The 23,955-nt window shown below is 46.9% G+C and overlaps 1 protein-coding gene and 1 long non-coding RNA gene across 4 annotated transcripts in view; both read left to right on the top strand.

Moving 5' to 3' along the window:
* The first annotated feature begins 1,462 nt into the window (after nt 1–1,462).
* The window catches only part of ECPAS (Ecm29 proteasome adaptor and scaffold), a 100,651-nt gene continuing 78,158 nt past the window's right edge, over nt 1,463–23,955 (top strand). The window contains exon 1 of one of the 3 annotated variants that reach the window (XM_037035988.1): nt 1,463–1,931. In XM_037035988.1, the coding sequence (XP_036891883.1) occupies nt 1,910–1,931 (22 nt within the window). In that variant the 5' untranslated portion in view covers nt 1,463–1,909. Of the gene's footprint in view, nt 1,932–2,190; nt 2,562–3,386; nt 3,559–23,955 lie in introns of those variants that run through there. The other 2 variants (XM_037035989.1, XM_037035991.1) reach the window with 2 other exon arrangements.
* Nucleotides 8,350–9,756, top strand: LOC118979760 (uncharacterized). The gene is made up of 3 exons (XR_005064983.1): nt 8,350–8,465; nt 8,566–8,641; nt 8,899–9,756. It is a non-coding gene; the product is annotated as an uncharacterized LOC118979760 (long non-coding RNA).

The raw sequence follows: 23,955 nt of genomic DNA, 5'->3' as shown, positions 1-23,955 counted from the left end.
TCCATTTAAAAAATAAAGTTCTGGGGATATAATATACAGCACGGTGACTGTAGTTAATAATACTGCATTGTAGATTTGAAAGACATTAAAAGTTCTCATCACAAGAAAAATTGTAAGTGTGTGTGGTCATGAAAGTTCGATTTATTGTAACCATCTCATAATACATACATATATATTGCATACCTACAACTCATACAATGTTACATATCAATTATTATTTCTTTTTAAAAAGATTTTATTTATCTAATTTTGGACAGAGGGGAAGGGAGGGAAAAAGAGAAAGAGAGGGAGAGAAACATCAATGTGTGGCTGCCTCTCATTTGTCCCACCACAGGGGCCCCAGCCGGCAACCCAGGCACCTGCCCTGACTGGGAATCGAACTGGTGACCCTCTGTTTCACAGGCCGGGGCTCAATCCACTGAGCCACACCAGCCAGGGCTCTTTTTCAAACTTGAAAAAAATTAATCGATGAGAAAGAAACATGTTTCTCTCCCATGTTCCAATTATTTTTGCATCCATTGGTGGGCAGGGAGGTAGAGGATGATCTTTTTACTCTTCAGTATTGTATCGTTAGCAAATAGTTCATTGTACACCGACTTTGTGACAATACCCAAAAGAACCAAAATGTCTTCAAAGAAAGGGATTGGTTCACTGGACGTGCTATGAAGTCATGGGCAACAACAAAAAAGTGTAGTGGTGTGAAGCTGTTGAATTAACGTGGAAGAATGTTTAGGGGGGAAACACTGATGCAGGGCTCCCCGCCCATCCCAGTTGTGTCTGGGGCTGCGCCCTGTGCAGGACGCAAGGGCCAGGGAGGGCACGCACTCAACTTTACCCGTTTACTAGATTCTCTGGGGCGTGAGACCACGGCGGGGGTGGGGGTGGGGGTGGGGGCTTTCACTTTTAATTTGATGATTTTCTGAATCACTTTTTTTTTTTTTTACAGAGACCATGTATACTTTCTGTAATAAAAGCAAGAAAGGAAATAGTGTCTTTAATGTTGTGTAAGTACTTTTTTTGGGGGGGGCCAACATTACACATGGGATGACAGTTTTCTGGACATTAACTAGGGCTTTATAGATGCCCACTTTTAGGAGTAAATGCAATTTTAGCCCATTTAGAATCTTGATTTCTTCCTCATAAAAAAGTGATCTTTTACCTAATTTGCTAGGACAGTACCATCACTCAAAGCACTGCAATTATGCAAGCCCTTAATTTGAATTCCATTTTGCAAGCTTTTTTTCCCTTAAGTACATGGCCTTATAGAAAAACTGAAGGTATAATAAAGTTAAAAATCGGTATATTCCACGCAAACCTCTCGGGGGTGCCACAAGGAACGTAGGTATTAGAATAAGCACATTTTAAAAATAGCTCATGTATGTATATATACTTGAATTTGAACTTTAAACAATCTAGGTTCACTTAACTCTCAGTAGTGCTTAGTGACTTTCCTTCACACTCCGTAGCTCTTGTTCCCGAGAGCGTCAGAAACCCCACTTTCCCACTTTTCTTTAAGTGGGAAAAGGAGCCCCAGGAGCGTGGACCCGGGCGGTGCGCAGCGCCCCGGCTCGCCCGCCCGGGATTGAGTCAGCGCCCGGCCGAGAAGTTCGGCGGGAGGCGCAGGGCGGGGCTTCCTCCCGCCGCCTGCGAACCCAGCTCTACTTTTCCGAGTCCACGTCTCTTCCTTCGGACAGGCGTGCTCCTCCAGGTCGGGACCAGACAACGTGACAGCCACAGACCGTTCCGAGGGGGGCCTCGGCCACGCCTCGCGGATCTCCCCCGATCGGGGCGGTCGGGCCGCAGCGGAGACCAGCCCCCCGATCGCCTCGCCGGGCCCCAGGCGGGCCGCAGCGGAGACCAGCCCCCCGATCGCCTCGCTGCCCGGCGCTCCCCGCGCGGCGTCCCCGGCATGGAGACCGGCTCGGACTCAGGTCAGACGCCCGCGCGGCCGCCGCGCGCCTGGGCCGCCGCAGGCTGCGCCGGCGCGGCGGGGCGGCTAGGCCGGGTCGCCCGTGCAGGCCGCCGCGCGCCGGGTCCGCGCGGGGAGCGCTCGCGGGCCGGCTCCGGCGCGCGGGGCGGGCGGCGGCAGGTGGGCAGGACGATCCGCGAGCGAGCGAGGGCGGGCGGGCGCGCGGCGGGCCCGGCGGGGGGGCCGCTGGGAGGATGGCTCAGCTCTTTCTAAATATAAAACCAGCGTGAGTTGGGCGAGCGAGGCGCGGAGCCGCAGAGCCGCCGCGCGGGCCGGGCGCACCGGGGCTCGGCCGACGGACGGCGGCCGCTCCGCAGAGGCGCGAGGCTGCGGGAGCGCCCGAGTCGCGACCTCGCGGGGGACGGCGAGAGCGGCGCGTGCGGCGAAGAGGACGCGGGCGGCGGCGGCGGGCGGGCCTTGTGGGCGCAGCGCGGCCCGCGCGGCGCGACCCGAGACGGCTCCGGGCCCCCGCCGCACCGCGAGCCGCGAGCCCCCGGCGCCGCCGGCCCCGGCGCCTCCCTCCCCGGCCCCTCCCTCCCGCCGCGGCGCAACATGGCTGCGGCCGCCGCCTCCGCCTCCCAGGACGAGCTGAGTAAGTGCCTCCGCGAGCCTGCGGCCGCGGGGCCGGGGGGCAGAGGCCGGGAGGGCCGGGGCGCGCTGCGGCCGGCGGGGCGCGGAGCCGGGCGGCGGCGGCGGCCCGGCGTGCCCGGGGCTGGGGCGTTCGGGCCTGGCGGGCGGGCGGGCGGGGCGCTGGACGCCGCCGCCGGCGTTTGTAGGCCTCAGGTTTGCACCGTCACGTTGCGAAATTGAAACCGGAGCCCCAGGGGGAGCCACCTCTGTCCGCGATCCGCCTCGGCTCTGGGGTGGCGGCGGCCCAGCCCCCTGCTCGCGTTGTCCGGGCTGGCGGGCCGGCCGGAGCCCCAGGGTGGTGTCGGGTCAGCCCGTCCCGTCTGACCCCGCCAGGGCACCCCCGTCCCAACTGCTGGGCGACTTGGAGAAATGGGGCTTTCAGGGAGAGGGGGAAGGTCCCTTTCTGTGACACCCCAGACATCGCGGCCAGGCCGGGAGCAGGAGGTGACGGTCACTCAGGTGGAGCAGGAAGGACGGGAGGGCAGCGAGGGCGGCGGCGCTGGCCGCGGGGGAAGCCGCGCAGTGACAGCGCTGTCGGAGAGCAGAGCCCGTGCACACTCGACCTTAAACGTCGCGGTTTCCCGGGGGACGGCGACCCACGTTCGGGGAGAGCGGTGGTCACCCTGAATTCCAGGCCGCCACGCCCGCCGCCCCGGTTCGCCTCGATGCTTTGTGGGAAGTGTAGTCCCCGGGCGTCTCGGGCCCACGCTCGGGTCACAAAAATGGGATTTTCCTCGGACGAGTAAGAGAGTAGTTTCTGATTGCGTTTGGGGCGGTTAGGTGAAGTGCCTTCAGCTGGGTTTGTGCTGCCGTTTCCTCAGCGCAGCCCTTCAGTTTAGGGCGAGAACGAGAGGTGCTCTTTGGGGATGCAGGCCGGTTTTACCTGGGATGGAGCACAGGTGAGGTGTCCCAAGCTCTGGAAGTTTCTGTGGGTACAGCCCCGCCTGGATTTTCCATGTGTAAGTAGCTACAAACATAAGTTGTCTCTTTGGTGCTTGGCAGTGTAGAGGTGCTTTTAGGTGCGCGGACTTACTTTTGCCCTCAGTACCAACACCTTGTGAGGCCGGTGGGTAGGGATTCTCCTCTCGTTCAAGAGGAAGCAGGTGCAGAGAGATTAGGCGCCTCGCCCTTTAACACAGAACTGGTGTGGCAGGAGCAGCGTGTGCTCCTCGTGAAACTGAAATAAACGGGGGGTGCGACCCTGGGCGGGGTGGCAAGACCAGGTCTGCAGGGCTGATGACCGCCCAGTCGAGCGCTGTCCGAAGTTCCCAGCTGGAGAAGTACCGCTGGGCCCTCCAGGCAGATGAGTTCCCTGGTTCATTCCTTTGGTGGTGGTGGAGGTGAAATACAGCTATTGTGATGTTCCCCGTCAAAGCCATTTTACAGAACCCAGTTCGGTATAGGGTCTAGTCCCTTCGTACGATGCAGCCGTCACCACCCTCCGTCTCCCGAACTCTCGTCATCCTTCGAAACTGTCACCCGGTGGGTGTCCGTGTCCGCGGACGCCAGCTCCCTGACCGCTGTCGCCTCTGCTCCACTTTCTGTCCCTGTGATGTCGGATGTCTGAGGCGGCCCCTGAAAGTGGAGTCATGCAGGATTCGTCTTTGTGCGGCGGGCTTATTTCACTTAGTATCATGTCCTCAAGGTTCATCCATGTTGTAGCATGTGACAGGGCTTTGTCGCCCCTTTTAGGGTCGGGTGACATTCCATTGCATGCGTATATCACATCATCTCGCCCATTTCATCTGTCGGTGGAAACTTGGGTTGCTTGTGTGTTTTAGCTGCTGTGAGCGCAGGTGTACAAACATTTCTTTGATACCCTGCTTTGAATTCCTCCCGGGCCTCCAGCAGACGCGGGGCTGCTGGATCCCGTGGCGATTTCTGTTTGCCACGGGATCCAGCAAACAGAAATGTTTGTCTGTTTCTGTTATTGAGGAGCCGCCGTGCCGTTCTCCCTGCGGCCGCAGCGTTTTCTGTCTCCCCCCCCCCCCCCCCATCAGTGCACACGGGTTCCGGTCTCACCCCACACACACGCCAACACCTGTTACTTTGTGTGTGTTTGATAGTGGCCACCCCAGTGGGTGGCCTGACGTTCCCAGGTTTTCTGCTGCGTCGTATCTGAGCTCCTGTCGTTCCGCTGAACGCGTCGAAATCTGAACCGCCAGTCGGAATGGGAAGCAAAACCAGAGGAAGAATTGGGTGTCACCTAAAATTCTGCAAGTTTGTCAGAACTGGCTGACATGTTTGTGCATCAAATATGGTACCTGTTAAGGTGCTGGTAGTACTTCTGGTTAAGGAATTTTTAGGCTTCAGCAGGTACTGGGAAAATTAGGAACCGATAGTTCTGATCCTTTGTTTTCCAGGGTTTTGTTTGGTTGGTCGGATCCTTAATCATGGCCCTCGGATACCTGTTCACTGGATTTTTGTATTTCTCCAGGAAAGATTAAACACTTGGCAGGTGGTGCCTTAGAGTAATTTAACTTGAAGTCACACACATATATAAAAATGGTGCATCTGAAACTGACGAAGACGTTTCAGATGAACCACTTTTACTTTCAGAATGGCTATAATAGAAGGATAGATGGCCGGCAAAAAGGTGCATTTTAAAATTCTGCCGTGAAAAAGGAGCTAAGTGTTTGAGTATTTACTGGCTGTTATTTTGGACTAGTCAGTGATAAGGCAGACTACTAGATGCCAGTATTTTTCCCCCTAATATTTTATTGTAAAAATCTTCAAAAATACAGAAAAGTTGAAAAGGAGCATTTATATGCCCATTACTTACATTCTACATTTCATATGTTACTAGTTTATCACATATCCATCCCATCTTTCAATCTGTGTTTCAAAATTTCATTATAATTACTTTTTTATTCAAAGAAGATCATGGTAAGATACATAACCATCTTTAGTGTGTTCAGTGACATTATGTCCTGAATACATTTCTGATGCATTTCCAAGTAAATTGGAGACATCAGTACATTTCCCCCTAAATATTTTAGCCTTAGCCTTATTTTAAAAGTTGCCTTTTTTTTTGCGCCCCCAACTGGAGACCCAGCCCATGACCCAAGCATGTGCCCTGACTGGGAATCGCACCGGTAACCCTTTGGTTTGCAGGCCAGCACTCAGTCCACTGAGCCACAGCAGCCAGTGCACCTTAGCCTTATTTTAAGTGCCTTGTGTATGTTCTTTCACTCGCCAAAGTAATCCTCAGAGCTAGGTAAAATTACTCCTGCTTTACAGAGTGGAAAACCGGCTTTTTAGGTCCCCAAGCTCCCACAACGAGTCACTGACAGAGTCGGATCCCCATGTCTCAGCCTCCAGTGTGCACTGGTCACCAGTCTCGGGGCGGAGTTACCCTGGGTGCCACCGTCAGAGTTCGTGCCGATGACGAGATGCTCTGCGGAACTCCCTGCCAAATGTTGCTTTCATTCAACTGCATATTCAGCTGCCATTTGACGCTGCTGCGGGGTACGAAAGAAACACCAAAGAACTGTAATACTGCTGAGGAGAAAGAGGAGGAAGACATATAAATAGATATAAGTAAAGGCCAAAATGTATGACTATATAATGTACATAATGCTGAAGTAATATCATCTGTAGTTCCAGGTCTGTTGTTTAGAGATGTGTAGCTGGTAACACTGCGTTCCCATAGATTCAAATAAACATTTTTTTTACCTTTACGTTTGAAATGGTACACATGTCCTACGTTTAAATTAAATCTAACCCTGCCTTCAGGTGTATTTGTCACCACACTTTGCAGGAGCTGCTGGAGAGAATTGGCTATGAGGGTTGTCTTATTTTACTTTATTTTTTTTGCAGTAGCTAGTATCATTGATGTGAGGGTTGGAAAAAGGTAAGCAGGGTAATCAGAGCTGGGATTTGTTAGAATTCGTTTTCACCAATATCATGTAGTTGTCACTTTGAGTCAGGTATTGTGATAGGATAAGAGTCAAGCTGAGGTTAGGTCCTGACTGTGTGTTCTCATCACTTTGTGTATGTTACCCGACTGCAGCCTTGCAGCAGTGTTCCCAGTGAATTTGCTACTGTTACAGTCCCGGTGGTGGGCTTCCCGCGTGCCACTTAGGCTCGGGTGCTCTGGTTCCTGTCTTTGCTGGTTCTGCTCTGCCACTCGATGTATTCTCTCTGAGAGGGAGAATACACGATTTATAACAAGATCCATGTGGCTGCCTCCACACCCAGGTCTTGCTAGCTTCTAGAAGAAATCCCCTGCAGTGTATAAAATGTGGCAATATTCTGATGTTTATTGAATAGAACATACTGCAGTTTGAGGTAAGATAGCAAAATAGAGAACATCTAGTTCTGATTGTTAAGGCAGTTATGACATGCAGTTTGTGGATTACTTAAGGTTATGGTCTTTAGTTTTCTTTCTTTATATAATTGTTTAGAATGAGCTGAAATTAAACACAGGGCATGCGAGCTAGTTTTCCTCCTAATATTATCCCCCACCAGTTCATGGAAAAGTTGACATTGTAGTCACGTTTTAGCAGTGGGTAGAGATTTCTGACAGAGAGGAGGAAGCATTTGAGATTTTTCACCTCGTCAGCTGTTTGTGGTTTCACATTCTGGGCTTTGTAATTACAAGGCATCCTCAGTATCTGATCGTCATCAGGATAAAGACGGCTCTGAGGGAGCAGCGGCCTGCAGTCTCAAGGCACACTGGTCCAGGTCAGCGTGACCATGTGACACAGCCGTGGGAAACTTCAGTTGCAGAAGTTAGACAGATAAGGCACACGTCAGGGGCTTTCTGAGAGACTTTCTGCCCATGCCAGGAATCCTGGTGGCTTTAGGGGACGAGGGGATGAGGCGTGGGAGGCTGTGGGGGTGAGCATGGCTCTGTGGGCACCAGAGACCGTTGCCTTCCCGACAGGTGGGCATGCAAACGAGCTGCTCTCTGGCAAAAGGCTAAATCAGGCCTGTATCATTTAAATTTTGGTTACTCAACCAAATAGGGACGTTAAAATGGAAAATAACAATAGTTCTGTTTTTTTTTAACTTGTCGTTTTTCATTTCCATCCCATTCTGTTTTGCTGATGATTTCAGTAAACTGTAATAGTTAATAAAGGCCAGTGTCTGTGAGAATTGTTGGCACTAGGGCATTTGACCTTGTTTAGAAGGTAGATGTTAAAATTGTGGGCATTGCCAGGGTCTGATCCAGGTTGCTCATCCCTGGGTTCAGGCCTGGCCAGTCTCTGGCTCGATGCTTATCATGGGTATGGCTTGTTTTCTGCACACATTTATCAGTTCAATGAGCAAAGTTTAACATTGAGCGAGTAATTTTTGGTCCTGTCCTCACAGGGCTTAGAATGCAATGTAGAGACAGATTTATCTGTAAATGTAGGGAACCAATACAAAGTGCGCTGTGAAGGATGCGGAACACAGTTCTTTGGGAACATCAAAATGTGAGACTGGCATTCTGGCCTAAGGGAGCAGTAGCTTGAGCTAAGACAGAGGTTGGAGAGTATGTTGCGTTTTCAGAGAAAGTTTCATCGGTCAGTCGGACATACTTTGGAATGGGGTTGCTATGGCTGCATGAAGTACCGGGGAAGGAGATGAGATTGGGAGTTTGGCACTTGGCCCTTTGCCTTTTATGGCTTGGGATCTCGGGCAAATTACCTGTAAGTCTCAGTGCTTCGTCAGAAGCTGGGTAAGTGTAATGTGTGTGGAAACGCACTGCACGCACAAGGAAGCTCTGCATAGATTATTGTTATTCTCAGTGGGGGCGGGGCGGTAGGAGATGAAGCTGGGAAGGCAGATTGAGACCAGGAATGCCAACACAATTGGTTTGGACTTTGTCCTGTAGACCGGAGAGAACCGTCACAGACTTTCAGGCAGGGGTGTACCATGAGTAGGTCTGTTTTAGAAGGATGGCAGGTGGAGTGGGTGTGACATTGGTTACAAGGATCTGGAGACAGAGGGCAGCAAGACTCATTAGGAGGGTGTCACAGTGGCCGGGGAAACATAGTTTAGGGTCTGAATTGGAACCAGGGTAAAAGAAGTCCTAGGATCTGAGTTGGCAAGGAGGTACTAGAATNATTGGTTTGGACTTTGTCCTGTAGACCGGAGAGAACCGTCACAAGACTTTCAGGCAGGGGTGTACCATGAGTAGGTCTGTTTTAGAAGGATGGCAGGTGGAGTGGGTGTGACATTGGTTACAAGGATCTGGAGACAGAGGGCAGCAAGACTCATTAGGAGGGTGTCACAGTGGCCGGGGAAACATAGTTTAGGGTCTGAATTGGAACCAGGGTAAAAGAAGTCCTAGGATCTGAGTTGGCAAGGAGGTACTAGAATCTAGAATTTCTAAAATAGGCAGAAATCATTGGCTAAATAGATGAGGGTCATTCAGGAGAAGAAGGAGTTAGGGATGATTCCAAGAAATCTACCTGAGAGATGAGAGGGATGGAGAATGTAGTCTCTAAACAGATGTAGGGAGGTAGAAATGGAGGAAGGAGAGGGCAGGTTTGTGTTCAAATAAATTACTTGTTAAATGAATGGGTTGAAGTATCGAGACACCCATATTGGGTTATCTAGGGGGTCTCTTTTGAAATAGAGGTGAAAACCCCCGGCACTGGAGACAGAGCTGGTTGTGAATTCTGGCTCCACCACTTTTTATAGTGTCTTGAACAGGGGACCTGACTTCTGGGTCTTGGTTTTCTCATCTATAGAATGGGATAACAACAAAACCCATTCCACAGGGTTGTTATCAGGATGGGAAGAGAGAATGCAGGCTAAGAACTTGGCTCAGCCCTAGGCACGTGGATGGCAGGTGTGTGAGAACTTCAGTTCTGAAGCCTGGGGGAGAGTGGGGACGAAGGCGGGGTCATGGGCGTGGACAGATGGTCTGGAGGACTGCTGTCAGGGGCTGTGTGTAGGCAGGGGCGAGAAGAAGAGGCAGAGGACCAGGCAGGGGGATTAGGGCTAAGAGGGGGCACTGGTTCCCAGGGTTGTGACTGTTAACCATTCACGTTCTCAATTAAAGGGTGCGCCTACCTGATAATAATCTTCTTGTGAAACTCCTGTGTAATTCAGGTACTGTCTTTTCATTTTAACTGAGGTTTTGTATGTTTAGGATATTTACATATGTACATATATAATGACATGTGTTGTGTTGGTCTCTAGAGTTTTTTAGTTTTCAGTGAATAGCTAGCAGTGTATCTTTCCAAGTATTAGTATATGCTATACAGTAAATTTTATTTATAAACACTTTTCTTACTCTTTCTCCAGTTTGGTAATCACTGTAATTTTTCTCCCTCATTATGAATTTACAAAGTGGGGCATCAATTAGGAGATCTTAGCTTAGAAATGAAAAGTGCTTTTTTTTAAAAAAAAGAATGGTAGGTGTGAATATAAATCTTTTAATTGTTTTTCCCCCTGGTGTTCTAAATAATAGATTCTTTGTACAATTGCATATGTATAATCAGCATACCGTTGGTGATCCAGAGGACTTTCGCCAAGATTGGATAAACTGTGTGTCACGTTGATTATAGAGGTTAGGAGATTCAGTTCCTTAGGATGTGGGCACTTTTTCAATATTAGCCTTAAAACTGCATCGCTGTCGAGGAGCAGTTTCCCCTCCGGATCTCCATGGCCTTTTCTCCTTCTGCAGCTTTCCCGAGAGGATCAGATTAGTTCATGTTAGTTTGTGTAGGCCTGAAGCCTCTATTCTCTGTCATCACATAAACGTATATTTAAAAAGTTAGCAAGAGAGAGAAAAGGATAAAACTTCAGGGTGTGCGTTAGCAGTGTGCACAAGGAAAAAGAGTATGACTGTTAAGTTTACAAGTGGTATTATCTGCCACAACCGCAAACAATGATTTTGCTTACTCCAGGAATGTCATCTTGGAGTTAATTGTTTTGCTTGTGAGAAGAGGCATTGGGGGAGACCTTGTGGTCAGTGGATAGTCCTGATTCTGCCATTCTGACATGCGCTGTGATGGAAGAGCCACGTCATTCTCCTTCATTCTGTGACTGAAGGAGAGTGTGGTGTCAGTTTCACTCTTGGATGACACTGGGTGGTCCTTTGACTGAGACTCATGAGTTCAGATTGTATGTGGTTCTCAGATATCGTGAGCTCAGTATCCAGTGAGTCCCTGGGATGTTGCAGCTTTAATCCAAAGGTGCATTTTGTTGCCGTCTTTGAGTTTAACTGATTTCACGCCCCTCCCCCAGCACGTTGTTTAAATCCTCGCCAGAGGACATTTCTTTTTAGAAAGAGAGGAATGGAGAGAGAGAAACATCAATGCTAGAGAGAAGCAGCATTGGTTGCCTTCCTTACGCTCCCAGACAGGGGATCGCATGTGCCCTGACCAGGGACTGAACCCACAACCCTTAGTTGTGGGACAGTGATTTAACCAACTAAGCCACGCCAGCCAGGGCCATTCTGTTTTTCAGTATGCATATTACTGATGGTGGTGTTTAATGCCTTAATTCATTTAGGTGGAATTTCGACGGATGGAATGAATGCAGTATTTTATAAACCAGAGTTCAGCTTTAGAACAGCCTTTGCTGTTTTACATATTTTCATTCCATTACAGAGGAATGGAACATTGAGAGGTTGGAGGGATTGTTTAGAATTGTTAGAAGTGATGACATTGTTTATTTGCTCTTAGATTCTTTCTTTCTTAAAGCTTTTGGGCCTGTGACAGATGTGTTAGTGTCGTTCTGATACAGCAAAGGCAAGCAGGTCAAACCACAAAGACTGGGGTTTAAATAGCGCGACTTAAAGAGCACTCTGGAGGTTACACATAGAGATGAGCATTGTCCTAAGTAATTGTTGCTACTTTGGGTGGGTCTTAATTATCATACACTTGATTTTTATGCAGACTGAATTCTTGCCCAGTATGCATTGTCTCCTCCAAGCTGGCTTTCATAAGCTAATCTCTCTGCTCATCAGTTCACTAACACTGGTATCTAACTGGGGATCTGCCAGCCACTGTCCTGGGGGAAAGGGCTTCCTTGGGAGATGGGAGTGTTTGTGGACCTCAGTGCATCTGGAGTCTGGCACTTATTCAGTGTATTTGGGGTACAGGTGTGGGCTGCTCTCTCCTCATTTGGCCCAACCCTGCCAGGCTCGCCCTATGACTTCTTCCCTTCCTTGTGTGTGTTAGGGGAAGAGGGGCATCAGGGATGGAATGTGTGAGCAGGGAGAAGTGGCCATGCTGTGGGCTGTTCTGGTCGGTCGGTAGGGGACTTAAAGTAGCCTGACACATGCAGGTGGCTAGGACTTCCGAAGTGGCAGGAGAAGAAAGACTCCCCTTCCCCGCTCAGAGAGTCTGGTCACTGGTGCATCTTGATGCAGGGGCTTCTGTGTCGAGAATCTGCCCGGGCCCTGGGGGTAAGACCGGTGGGCTAGGGCACGGGGAGGTGGCCTGTCTGATGGCCATGTTTCAGCAGGGACTGTGCCAGCCGGAACCTCTTGCCTAGGACCTCACCGTCTGCAAGGGCTCTTATTTGTCACCTCCTTGGGCTGCCCTGGCCGGAAGGAGGCAGCTTGCCGATGGATTGTCTCTTTCTGGGAATGGACCCTCTCCCCACCTCTGACTTAATATATAGGGTAGAGCAGAAGTAACGCATGCTTGCGTGTGGTTGGTAGGGCAATAATGTGCAGGTGATAATTTATAGTTTTAATTGGAACATTTCACCTAAAATGTCATATGGTGTGTTTGAGTGTGATATTGTTGTGTTACAAAATGACATGCTTCTGCTTTTGGAATAAAAGATTTTGTAATACAAAAGGGGCGTATTTGTGCTGGGTCATGTATTTGTGTTTAGTGCTGGACTTCCTGACATTCTCCTTTTTGAGTCCATTTGCAGTTAAGGAGTTCTTTTGAAAAGGTGGGGGAGGCAGCAAGCCTCTACTTAAAAACTAAGGAGTAGAGGTCACAATGCTAGGCATTACTAATTCTTAAAGAAGTATCCTGCTGGCCTCATTTGGATTTTGCCAAGTATTTATTAGTTAGAGGGGTATTTAGTACATTAAAATGGTATATGGGAATCAATAGGTGATGTGGGCTTTACTACTGGTTAGTGCCTCATGAGATAATTCACAGGATTTACCTACCAAAAAAGACTGTGTTACGTACAACATCTAGATGCCGGCTAGAGCTTCCCTATTCTTCGTAGTTTCAGCCTCACGCTCCTAGTTGCAGATATTGTGAAAGTTCAAAGGCATTTATCCTCTCTCATCGTATCTAATTTTTGTGAAATTCCTCTAATTTAGTTGGCTTATGCTTTTCTCAGCTTCTGGGCTCTTATTTCTGAGAATGGCGTTTTGGTTCTACCCAGGTCAGCTGGGACCTGAATCCCCTGTCTCAGTGGTCTGCACACGCAAGATCCCCTTTCCCCAGGCATTTCAGGAATTCAGTTAACTCTCGGAGGCTTGAGGTGGAGCCTTGATCCTCTTCCCTTTTGCTTCTCTGTCCTCCTCCCTCTCCCCCCTTTTCTTTTCTCCTCTCCTTCTCTCTGCAGTAACTGCTTCACCCCTCCTGATTTAAAGCTCACTTCTGCCACACAATCGGACCTTCTGGAATTTCTCTCCTTTTCCTCTTCCTCCTCATCTTTTACTAACAAACCCCTAAGCACTTGTTGTATTATTACAAAACATATAGTCCCCTTTCCAAGAGGTTGTGATGTCAGATGTAATAAATTGCCACCGATCCCCTTCTTTCCCTTGCTGTACATGTTAGCTGTATGAGCTTCTGAATGCCCACATGTAGGGAGGTAAATGGGAGAGTCGGCTTTTCTAATGCAGAAGAACTAAGGTTTCCTGCATTCAACAGGTATTTGAGCAACTGCTGTCTGCCAGGCACTGAGTTAAGTGCTGGCATGCCAAGAGATTTATGTCACGGTTTCTCAGCCTGGGGATCTCTAGAGGTGGATGGAGCAAATGAGGGAGTTTGGTGCAGTCAGAGTCAAGGCACACCTCAGAGGGTTGTTACTGTCTAGGGAAGGGAGGGTTGGGCAGTTGCATAATGCACAGCAAAAGGTAACAAGTGGCAGGAGAGGTGTAGAAAGGTGTGTGGGGGTTTGTGGGGCCAGGATGGGTTGTGTAAGTGTGGAGCTTGTTAGAGTTGAGCTGGACTTCAGATAGGGAGGATTTGGATGCGTGGAGATGAAGAGATGGTAGGGAGAGCATTCCTGGTTGAGGGGCTGGTTGACAAAGAGAGTTGAGCCAGGCCCTGGCTGGTGTGGCTCAGTGGACTGAGCGCCAGGCTGCAAACGAAAGGGTTACTGGTTTGATTCCCAGTCAGGGTACATGCCTGGGTTGTGGGCCAGGTCACCAGTGGGGGGGCACATGAGAGGCAACCACACATTGATGTTTCTCTCTGTCTTTTCCTCCTTCCCTTCCCTTCTCTCTAAAAATAAAAATAAATAAGAAATTTAAAAACATTGGGCCGGAGGAACATACGGTACACTTAATAAGCAATCTCAGTTTCAATGGCAGTTGGGGACTGAATGGGATACATGGTTGTGAAGGTCCCTTGAGGCTAGAGTCTTAGAAAGGACTTCCTCTCTGGTCTGATAGTCATCCTAGGCTATGCTGGCTGCTTAATTTTTAATGTATTTTTCTAGAAGTACATCTTTTTTTTTTTCCTCTTGGCAAAGATCTTCCGTTTGTACTTGGACCCGGTTGTGAGCTGGCTTAAGCAAAAACCAGGCACTTACTGTACAGAATCAGGGCGTTGATGGAAACGAGAGGGGCCTGCAAGAGGGGTTTGGAATGAAGGCCTGGAAGTCATCCAGTCCTTCCAGCCTCTCCCCGCGCCTCCGTGCCATTCTTTCTGCAGACTGGCTTCTCTGATTTGTGCTCTCTCTCGAGCAGGCTGACGATGCCCATCTCGTGTGTCTCCCGGCACACTCTTCCAGGTTCAGACACACAAGGGGAGGTTGCCTCGGTGGTCCCAATTCTGAACCTGAAGAAGGGATGGGTTGAGGGAGGGGCCTGTTCAGGCAACGTCGGCTGTGTGGCCTGGGTGCTAAGTCATGTTGTCCGTGGTTGTCTCGAAAGGCTGAGAGTCATCTCTCACTTTCTTCGCCTCGCCCTTGCTGTCATTTGGCATACTGGAAGGAGCCTTGGGGTTGGAGTTAGGCTGCCTGCAGTTTGGATCCCAGCCCTGCCACTTACTGCCTTTGTAATCTTCTTGCTGAACATTCTTCATGAATTCTAGGCTCTGCTTCCTCTTCTGTAAGTTGGAGCTAGTATTACCTACTTTAGGAAAAACAGTATTTTAGAGGGAGGTACTGTGTCTAGTGTGCATTTGGCAGGGAAAGACCTTTCTAGGTTTAACTTACAAGTCCGCATCTCGTTGGCTTGGTGACCTTTGGCAAGTCCGCCAGACCCAAAGCCCCAGTTTTTCACACATAAACGCAGGCAATAGTGTTTTTGAGTGAAACTGCTTGGTGACTGTAATGTATTTACATATATGTGTGAATCAAAAGACAGTAGATGTCACTGGGGAGAATGTTTCCTTGTGAAATTGCTCTATTATAGTCTAGTATATTGCTGCGGCAACTGCAATATACTAGATCTTTCCCAAAATACTCTGCAGCTTTAGGTTGTGGACCGATTTATGGTGCAGTAGGTGGTGGTCCAGGTATGTTCAGCTTTCCCCTTCAATCGCAGCTTCCGATTAAGGCCTCTAACTTGGTTTGTAATTTAAAATTTACTTTCGTATTCAAACAAATACTCTTTGTCGAAAATTTAAGCAACTTAAAAAAATCTGACACCTATCATCCTGAAATATAACCGTTTTCTTTAGTCCGATCACACAAGTTATTCATGCTCCTGAAGTAACTTAGTGATGGCGTGGAGTTAAACAAACGAGCCCCCAAAGAATCCTCAGATTCCACCATGGAATCAGATTCCACCATACTTGCTGCCTGATAGACCTTTGCCTGTTCTTTTTTTAAAAAAATATTTTATTTATTTATTTTTAGAGAGAGGGGGAAGGGAAAGAGAAAGAGTGGGAGAGAAACATCAATGTGTGGTTGCCTCTCACGTGTCCCCCACTGGGGACCTGGCCTGCAACCCAGGCATGTGCCCTGACTGGGAATCGAACCGGCGACCCTCTGCCTCACAGGTCCATGCTCACTCCACTGAGCTACACCAGCCAGGGTGCCTGTTCTTTTTAACAGTGTATGCTTTTCTCCCACACTTTCCAAGGAGTGTTCTGATGCTCAGGTTGTCACGAAAAGATGACACCTCTAAGGAAACTGATTTGTTGCTTTTTTTTTTCTTAAGTGATGATGTGAGTGAAAAACCAGTATATTTGCCTTTTGCAATCCTGTGAGAAAGTAGCCCTTCTTCCTTAACTTAGAATTCCAACTTGTGTTTTTTTCTTTGGAGAGATCTGGAGAGTGATTGATTTATGGACACAGTTTTATTTCTCAAGAATAATTATATGTTTTCAGAACTATCAGTGGCTCATGGTGGATGACACTGAAGTGAAGGCCTTAAAACGTGGCTGGTGGTTTCCTCCCTGGGAGGGTGGGCGGAAGGGATGTCTCTCCTTTCACTTTAGAGAGCTAAAGACAGGTGAGTAATCTAAACTAGAGAATTCCTTAATGGAAAGTGAATAAATATATTCATTTTCAGCAGTTTTTCTTCCTACACCAGTGTAACAGTTGACATAATGTAATTTGGATTTTTTTTTTGTTTTGGGATTTTATCTTTTCAGTGCTTCCATGTTTCTTTTGAGACTAATTTTTTTGAAAGCCTTTATTTTTTAGATCCATTTTAGGTTGACAACGAAGTTGAGAGGAAGGCAGCGATGTCCCACATGCCTCGTGCTCCCACCTTGCAGTAGCCTCGGCATTACTGACATCACTCAACAGAATGAGGCCTTTCTTTTTTTACACCAAGAATAGACGTACATTGACACATTGCAGTCACTCAGAGTTCACAGTTCATACTGTGGTTCACTGCAGGTGTTTTGTGTTCTATCTATTAGGACGACTGCGTAATGACATACGTCCACCGTGATGCCCTGCGCGGTGTTTTCACTGCCCCCACACCTCCTGTGCTCTGGCTTTCCGTGCCCTTCTCCTCCCAGGCCCTGGCAACCTCTAGTCTTTTAAATGTCCCCATAGTCGTGCCTTTTCCAGAGTGTCACACCGTTGCAAGCATATATACAGTGCATAGCCTTTTCACATTGGTTGGCTTCGTTCTCTTAGTGATGTGCCTGGGAGATTCTTCCCTGTCTTTTCATGGCTTGATTATTCGTTTCTTTGTAGTGCTGAATAATATTCTGATGTCATGCACTAAGTTATCCACTCACCTACTGAAGGACATCTTGGTTGCTTCCAGCTGTTAGCCGTTCTGAATAAAGCTGCTATAAATATCCATGTACGGTCTTTGTGTGCATGTAAGCTTTCAACTCCTTTGGGTAAATACCAAGGAGTGTGATGAATGGATTGCATGGTAAGAGTATGTTTAGTTTTGTAATAAACCTCCAAACTGTCTTCCACAGTGACTGTGCCAATGTGGAATGCCATTTTGCATTCCACAGTAAATGTTCTTTTTGCTCTTCTATATTCTTTAAGGTTCCTTTTTGAGCTTTAAAACACTGTGATTTAGACTTACTTCCTTATCTTTGAAACATGGCCTCAAGCAAACATGGCTTCAGACAAGCAAACATTTAAAAATACTTTCTGTGTATATTATTTTTCTAAAGCATATATTTTTATTGAAGAATATGCAAAGGGCATATGAAATTATAAAAAAGAAAAAGTGCTGGTATATTTTCTTTCCCTTTTTTATATAGTTGTGTCACTAAATGATTATTATGGGATGTACATATATTCTTTTTAAAATAATGAAATATTTCAAGTATGAAGAAAAGTATAGAGTAATCTTTGTATGTCCCACGAGAACACACATGTATGTCCCACGAGAACACATATGTATGTCCAACACGTCTTCGACAGATCTTTACATTTTTTGACATAAGCTTTAGATCTATTATTTTATCTGTAAGAAATAAACATTACAGCCCTGGCTGGCGTAGCTCAGTGGATTGAGCACAGGCCTGCGAACCAGAGGATCACAGTTCGATTCCCAGTCAGGGCACATGCTTGGGTTGCAGGCCAGTTCCCTGCAGGCCAACTCCCAGCAGGGGACGCACGAAAGGCAACCATACATTGATGTCTCTCTCCCTCTCTCCTTCCCCTCTAAAGATAAATAAATAAATAAAATTAAAAAAAAAAGAAATAAACATTACAGGTACAATTCAAGTTCCCTGTTACTCCTTCCAAATTTTTCTTTTCTTCCCTTCCCTTTCCTTTTCCCTTCTCACCCAGAAGTTGTTATTCCTGTGATGTATGTATCATGGGCAGTATACACACACATTGCATTTGAAACCTTTATATAAGAGGAATCCTATCCTTCTGGAACTTTCTTTGTTCACTCTCACTGTTTTAGAGACTGTCATGTTGGTCCATGTGACTTTTTAACAAAGCTTTTGTTTGTTTAACTTAGAGAGTGGGGAAGAGAGGAAGAAAGGGAGGGGGAGAAACATCGATGTGCCAGAGATACATCGATCTGTTGCCTCTTACACCCTCCCACCTTGGGACCTGACCCACAACCCAGGCACGTGCTCTGACTGGGAATTGAACCTGCGGCCTTTCAGTCCTCAGGCCAGCACTCAATCCGGTGAGCCACACCAGGCAGGGCTGAAAGGGAAACGTTTTGCTGATGTGGCAGAGGTGAAACAAAAAACTGGCAGAAGCTCTAAAAGGCATCAAAATCGACATGTTCAGAAACTGTTTTGAGCAGAGGGAAAAATGTCTCAATAGGTGCATTGCATCAGATAGAGAATACTTTGAAGGTGGCTGAAGTTTAAACATGTAAGAATAAATACACAGTTTTTTATAAATAAATGCCTCAGTTTTTTTATCCATTTTCCCACTGACTAACTTTTAGATTGTTTCCATTTTTTTTTTTTTTTTGCTTTTACTGACCAGTGGCTGCAAGCAGTTTCTTACAGGTCTTGCTTGCTTGTGTCTCCCTTGGAAGAGTTTTTCTCCAGGACTGTGAGGCATGAAGTGTGCTCTGAGGACTCAAGAGTTGCGTCTTGTAAACGGGGACCTTCGGGCAGAGTGTAAATCGACTAACTACCGTTGTGAACTTACGTAACATTCTTATCCTAGTAAGACTTCCTCAGTGAAGGAAGAACTGTTCCTTATCTCTTTGCTGACTGGTACAAACACTGTGCCGCTGGGTCGCTGTGTGTGGTGCTGCTCTGGAGTGTGTGACCCAGGGCAGCATTGCCAGGGGGAAGGGTCCTTGCCTCCTGTGCCCCCGCACCTTTGTTGGAGATTTGTTCTTCAGAGATTATGGGGCGCACCTCAGCAGGGAACACAAGTACTTCTTTGGTCCCCCTCCCCCTTTTTTGTCTTTGCCAACATTCGGGACAGTTAGGTTTGTGAAAGTTGTGGAGTTGCATCTCGTTGTGCTGATTTTACATATTCCTGATCTGTCTGATTGAGCATCTTTTTATGTGTTATTTAGTATATGGGGCTCATCTCTGAATTGCTTCCTTATTCAGATGTTACCCTTTTTCTTTTTAAAGATTTTACTTATTTATTTTTAGAGAGAGGAAGGAGAAAGAGAGGGAGAGAAACATCACTGTGAGAGAGAAACATCAGTCTCAGATGTGCCCCTCCTGGGACTGAACCCACAATCCAGGCCTGTGCTTTGACTGGGAATTGAACTGGTGACCTTTTGCTTTGTGGGATGATGCCCAGCCCACTGAGCCACACCAGTCAGGGCAGATAGTATCTTTTTCATGTGTAATTACCATGGATGTGTGCGGTAAACCTGCACAATATCCTTGCCTCGTCCTTCTTACCTGTGAGCACTGCACTCTGATTGGGTGTGAAGGAGTGACCCAGATTGGGGAGTCAGTGCTCCCCAGTGAAAAGAGGGTGCCGAGCCTGGAGGGTTAGAGCGTTGGGGTGAGCAGGGCGCATTTAGAGGAGGCAGGGTGAACTGCAATTTGACATATTTTGGGGTATCTTCTTATTTGTAGTAACCAGCTTTCTCTAGTGTTGTTTTCTGGTCTTCGAGTTTATTTTTACGTTCTTTCCTAAATACCCCTGAATGAGACAAATTCTCGTGACTTTTTGGTGATTCTCTCCACCTGGGTTGCCTGTAGCATTATATACGCAGCACAGTTCCCCATAGAATATGGGGCCACTGTGGTAGACAGTCGCATGGTGCAGGTAAGGAGCTTTAGACCGCAGGTCATCAGACCCCATCCTGTTTCTTGCTCCATTGCTGATTACCTCTGTGACCACAGGCGAGTCCTTAAAACACCGTGCTTTTTATGTTACGGTAGTCTTCCGTCCTCTCCAACTCTGAATCCAGGAGGAATTCTTGTATGTACATTTCAAAAAAAAAAAGAATTTCTTTTCTTACTTAGGTGGTATTTGCATAGGTGTTTTTAATAATTCATTAAACTATACACTTATGTTTTGTACCTTTTTCTAAATGTTTAATTTCATAGTGAAAAAGATTTAAAAACCCACAAAAGACTAGGTTTCCTATATTCTCCTTCCCCCCATCCCCCCAAATAAATAAATAAAGATCCCAGCTGGATTACAGACGAGCCCAGGTTGGAACGCGGCTCAGGTGGTCAGAGTGTCGTGCTGTGCACCAGGGCAGTGGCTCTGGTCCCGGGTCAGGGCTCATTCTAGAGTCAAGCAGTGAATTCGTACATGAATGGGACAGCCAGGCAGTGTTTCTCTCTGTCTCAATAATAATAAAGACTCGAATGCAGAAAGCAAAATTATAAGAGCTAGGAGAAAACATAGGTAAACATGTGTGTCAGAGGTTCCCCAGACCCCTCAGGTTCGGTGACTTGCCGGGAGGGTGCACAGGACTCGGCCAGCTTTTGTTGGTACCGGGAAAGGCACAGGGGGCGAAGTCTGGAGGGAGCCAGGCACAAGCATCCACGTGTCCTCTCCCAGCAGCGTGGAGCAGGACATGCTCGTTAATTCCTCTGGCAGTGCGCTGGGGCGGCACGTGGGGGGTGCCGTCCGCCAGGGCGGCTCCGTGGAGACTCGGCGCTGAGGGTTTTTGTCCGGTGTTGGTCGCGTTGGCACTTCCTGCCTAACGACATTCCAGACCTCCAGAAGGGAGGCAGGTGTTCAGCATAGCCCACTGTGTGTGTGAACAGTTTGGACACAGCGAGTCACTTGTATCCGTTGTGGAGATGGTGGGAACCCTCTTGGGCGCCAAGTCTCCAGGTGCCTTCCGAGGGCCGGCCCTGCAAGCAGGGGCTTCTGAGGGTGTCAGTCTTAGGCTTGCTGTGTGAACAACTTTCTGCAGAATATAATGTTTTTTATAATCTTGGACTGGTGGCACTTTAAAGCATGGCTGGGAACTCAGAAGCCATAAAGGGAAGGAATGGTAAATTTTTTATTTTAAAAACATATGAAAATAAGTTTTTATCAAATAGGACAAGAGAGTGCGATAGAATCAGAAGGCGTACTCAGAAAGAAAGTGTTTGTAATGGATGAGAGAAAAGGAGGAGACTTTTCCAATACACAGGGTGGGGCAAAAGTAGCTTTACAGTTGTGAGTGCACAAAACACAGACTTTATTCTTGTGTTGTTATTTATGAATTGCTGTATCTTTTTCCATATGAGCAGCTGTAAACCTGCTTTTGCCCCACCCCGTGTAAAAGCTTTTTACAAGCCACTGACTCAAAGGAATAATGAGTAGTTTGCTGAAGAAGACATTTCAAATAACCAACAAATATTCGAAAAGATACTTTACCTCAGTAATAAAATAGATATAAAGAAAACGAGAGTGTTACCTTTTTCATTTACCACACTTACCTAATATTGATTACTTATAGCCACTGTAAGATTGATTACCCAGTGTAGGAGAGCATGTAGGGAAATTGGTACTTGCATTTACTGCTGGTGGTATAAATGGCACAACCTCTTTGAGGGGCGTTTTCCCAAAATCTGGTGAACTTCCCAATATGCCTGCCCTTTGACTTCCTGGTTCCATTTTAGGGTTTTAGCCTACAGAAACCTATCCAAGTGCACACATACATGAGGGTAAGAATGTTCTTTGGAGTTCTATGAAACTGGTAAAATAACAGGGGGTTAGTTAAATAAATTATACTGCTTTTATAGACAGAGTTGCATGCAGCCAAGATCAGTCAGATCTTTATGAAGTGCTATGGAAAGATATTTAAGTTTTTATGTATATCCAAACATTTTTTAGTGTAATTTATTTGGAATTAAAACCTAACCTGAGTGGCTATGAAGTTCTTTATAATCTTTGATGATCCCACTTAGTATGAGCATCCTTATGTTTTATTGCAAAAATGTGAATGTATTTAATCATAAGTACTGTCCTAGAACCCATGGGGTAAAAGGGGTTATTTGAGATAAACAGCATTCAAAAGTCTGAAATGATCTGAGACAAGTATTGCTTCAAGGGTTTTCAATAAAGGATTTGTGTTAACTAAAAAAAAAAACAACCAAAACACAAATCAACTAAAACAGCATGTGCCACATTCCAGTTTTTAGGTTATAATAATGTTTGTGTATGAATAGGAAAAAGCAGCCGTTCAGAATATATTCCCCACATTTAACAGTGATTATCTGAGGGTGTGGCAATGTTTTTAATTTTCTCATACGTGAAATTAATTTGATACGACTTTGAATAAAACAGTGTAACTGTGGGGAGGATGGAACCTGCCCCTGACCCCTGACTGCTGTTTGCTCTGACTTGGACAGTCTTGGTTCCTACAGCTAAAACCTCAGCCTTTGTGGATGGTGAACTTGGAGTTTCACATTCCTTTTGTGTTTTCACAAGTTTTGGTTCCATCCCTTCTTGTTTCTGAGTAGATACTTTTGGGGATCTAGGCCTAATTTGGGTTGCCATTTTTAAGTGGCATGGGATACCAATCCTTTCTATGCCTCTCATGATGGGGTTTAGGAAATCATACTGTTGCTGAATCTCAGCTCTTTATTTTGCTAACTTTTGACTGAAAAACTTAGTAGTTGATTATATCTACATTTATTTACATTGCTTTTCATAAAGTTTGAGCATGATGGACTGTGTTATTAAAAGTACATGTGTGTTTACAAAAATGACATCACAGTGCTACATAGGTCCTCCTCAGAGGGTGGAGAGAGCTTTGACTCCCCCTCCGCCGCGCCCCGGCTGTTTACACGGGCCCCATGTGATGTTCGGTGCCCTTTCTGGCATACCCAGGTTCCCATTGTGTCATTATGTTGCGTTTAGGGTGTTACGTTTTTCCTTCCAGTGAGGGAGAGTAGAAAGTGTTAGGCACTGTAGGGTTACATAGTTGGGAAATTGATAGTATCCCAAAGATTTTATGAAAAACAAAAGGGATCAGGTATCTCTGGGATTTTTAAGCCTTTGGTCTAGATTCTCTAAATCAGTTTATTAGGACGAATTCAACTTTTTGCCTTCTTCCACGGAACAGTTTCTGCACAGTGTCTGTAGCTGAAATCTGTAGGCAGTTCCTGCTGTGCACCATCTGTCTGTAGGGCACTAAGGCGGAGCCTCCTCACCTGTAACTATCTGTCACCTGCGAGGCGGACGGAATTCACTGTTCCTGAGAACAGAGAGAATCGTTTGGTCTGGTGGTCTCACAGTGTCAGCCCGCTCACCTTTTCCCCCTTTCTTATTCTTTCTTCCTTTATTAAGAATTTTAAAAGCTAAACTTGAGATTGTATTTGAATTTCACTAGGTTCCCCCCACCCCATTAGTGTTTTCTTCCTGTTCTAGGATGCAGCCCGAGGCACCACCGTGCATTTGGCTGTATTGTCTGCTCAGTCTCCTCTGGTCCACGGCAGTTTCTGAGTGTTTGGTCATTTCCCATGATCTTGAGAGTCTTGAGCAGTACTGACCAGGTTTCTTGTTGAATATTCACTGTTTGGCTTTTTCTGTTGTTTTACTCACGATTGGGTGGGGGTCCTGGGTTTTGGAAAGAACACCACAGAGGTGAGATGCACTTTGTGTCACATCCTGTCAGGAATCACAGTATCCACATGACATCCCTGTTGGTGACGTTCATCGCTTCCTTAAGGTAGCATTTGTCAGGTTTCTCCGCTGTGGAGTTATTTGCCTCTCTCCCTATTCTATTCCTGGGAAGCAAGTCACTAAATCTAGCCTGCCCCGAAGGAAGAGGTGTAGGCAGGAATTAAATCCCACTTCCCATAGAGGGAGGTACCTATTGGAATTCTGTGAGAAAGATTTGTCTCTTCCCCACAAGCTGTTTCATCATTTCTATCTGTGTGGACTCATGTAGATTTTGTTTTGAATACTTTGGGTTATAATCTGATACTATG

Source organism: Sturnira hondurensis, unplaced genomic scaffold (genome assembly GCF_014824575.4).
Source record: "Sturnira hondurensis isolate 20B ecotype Veracruz unplaced genomic scaffold, ASM1482457v3 Scaffold0022566, whole genome shotgun sequence".
NCBI classification, from domain to species: Eukaryota; Metazoa; Chordata; class Mammalia; order Chiroptera; family Phyllostomidae; genus Sturnira; species Sturnira hondurensis.
This window is presented reverse-complemented; position numbering and strand designations above follow the sequence as displayed.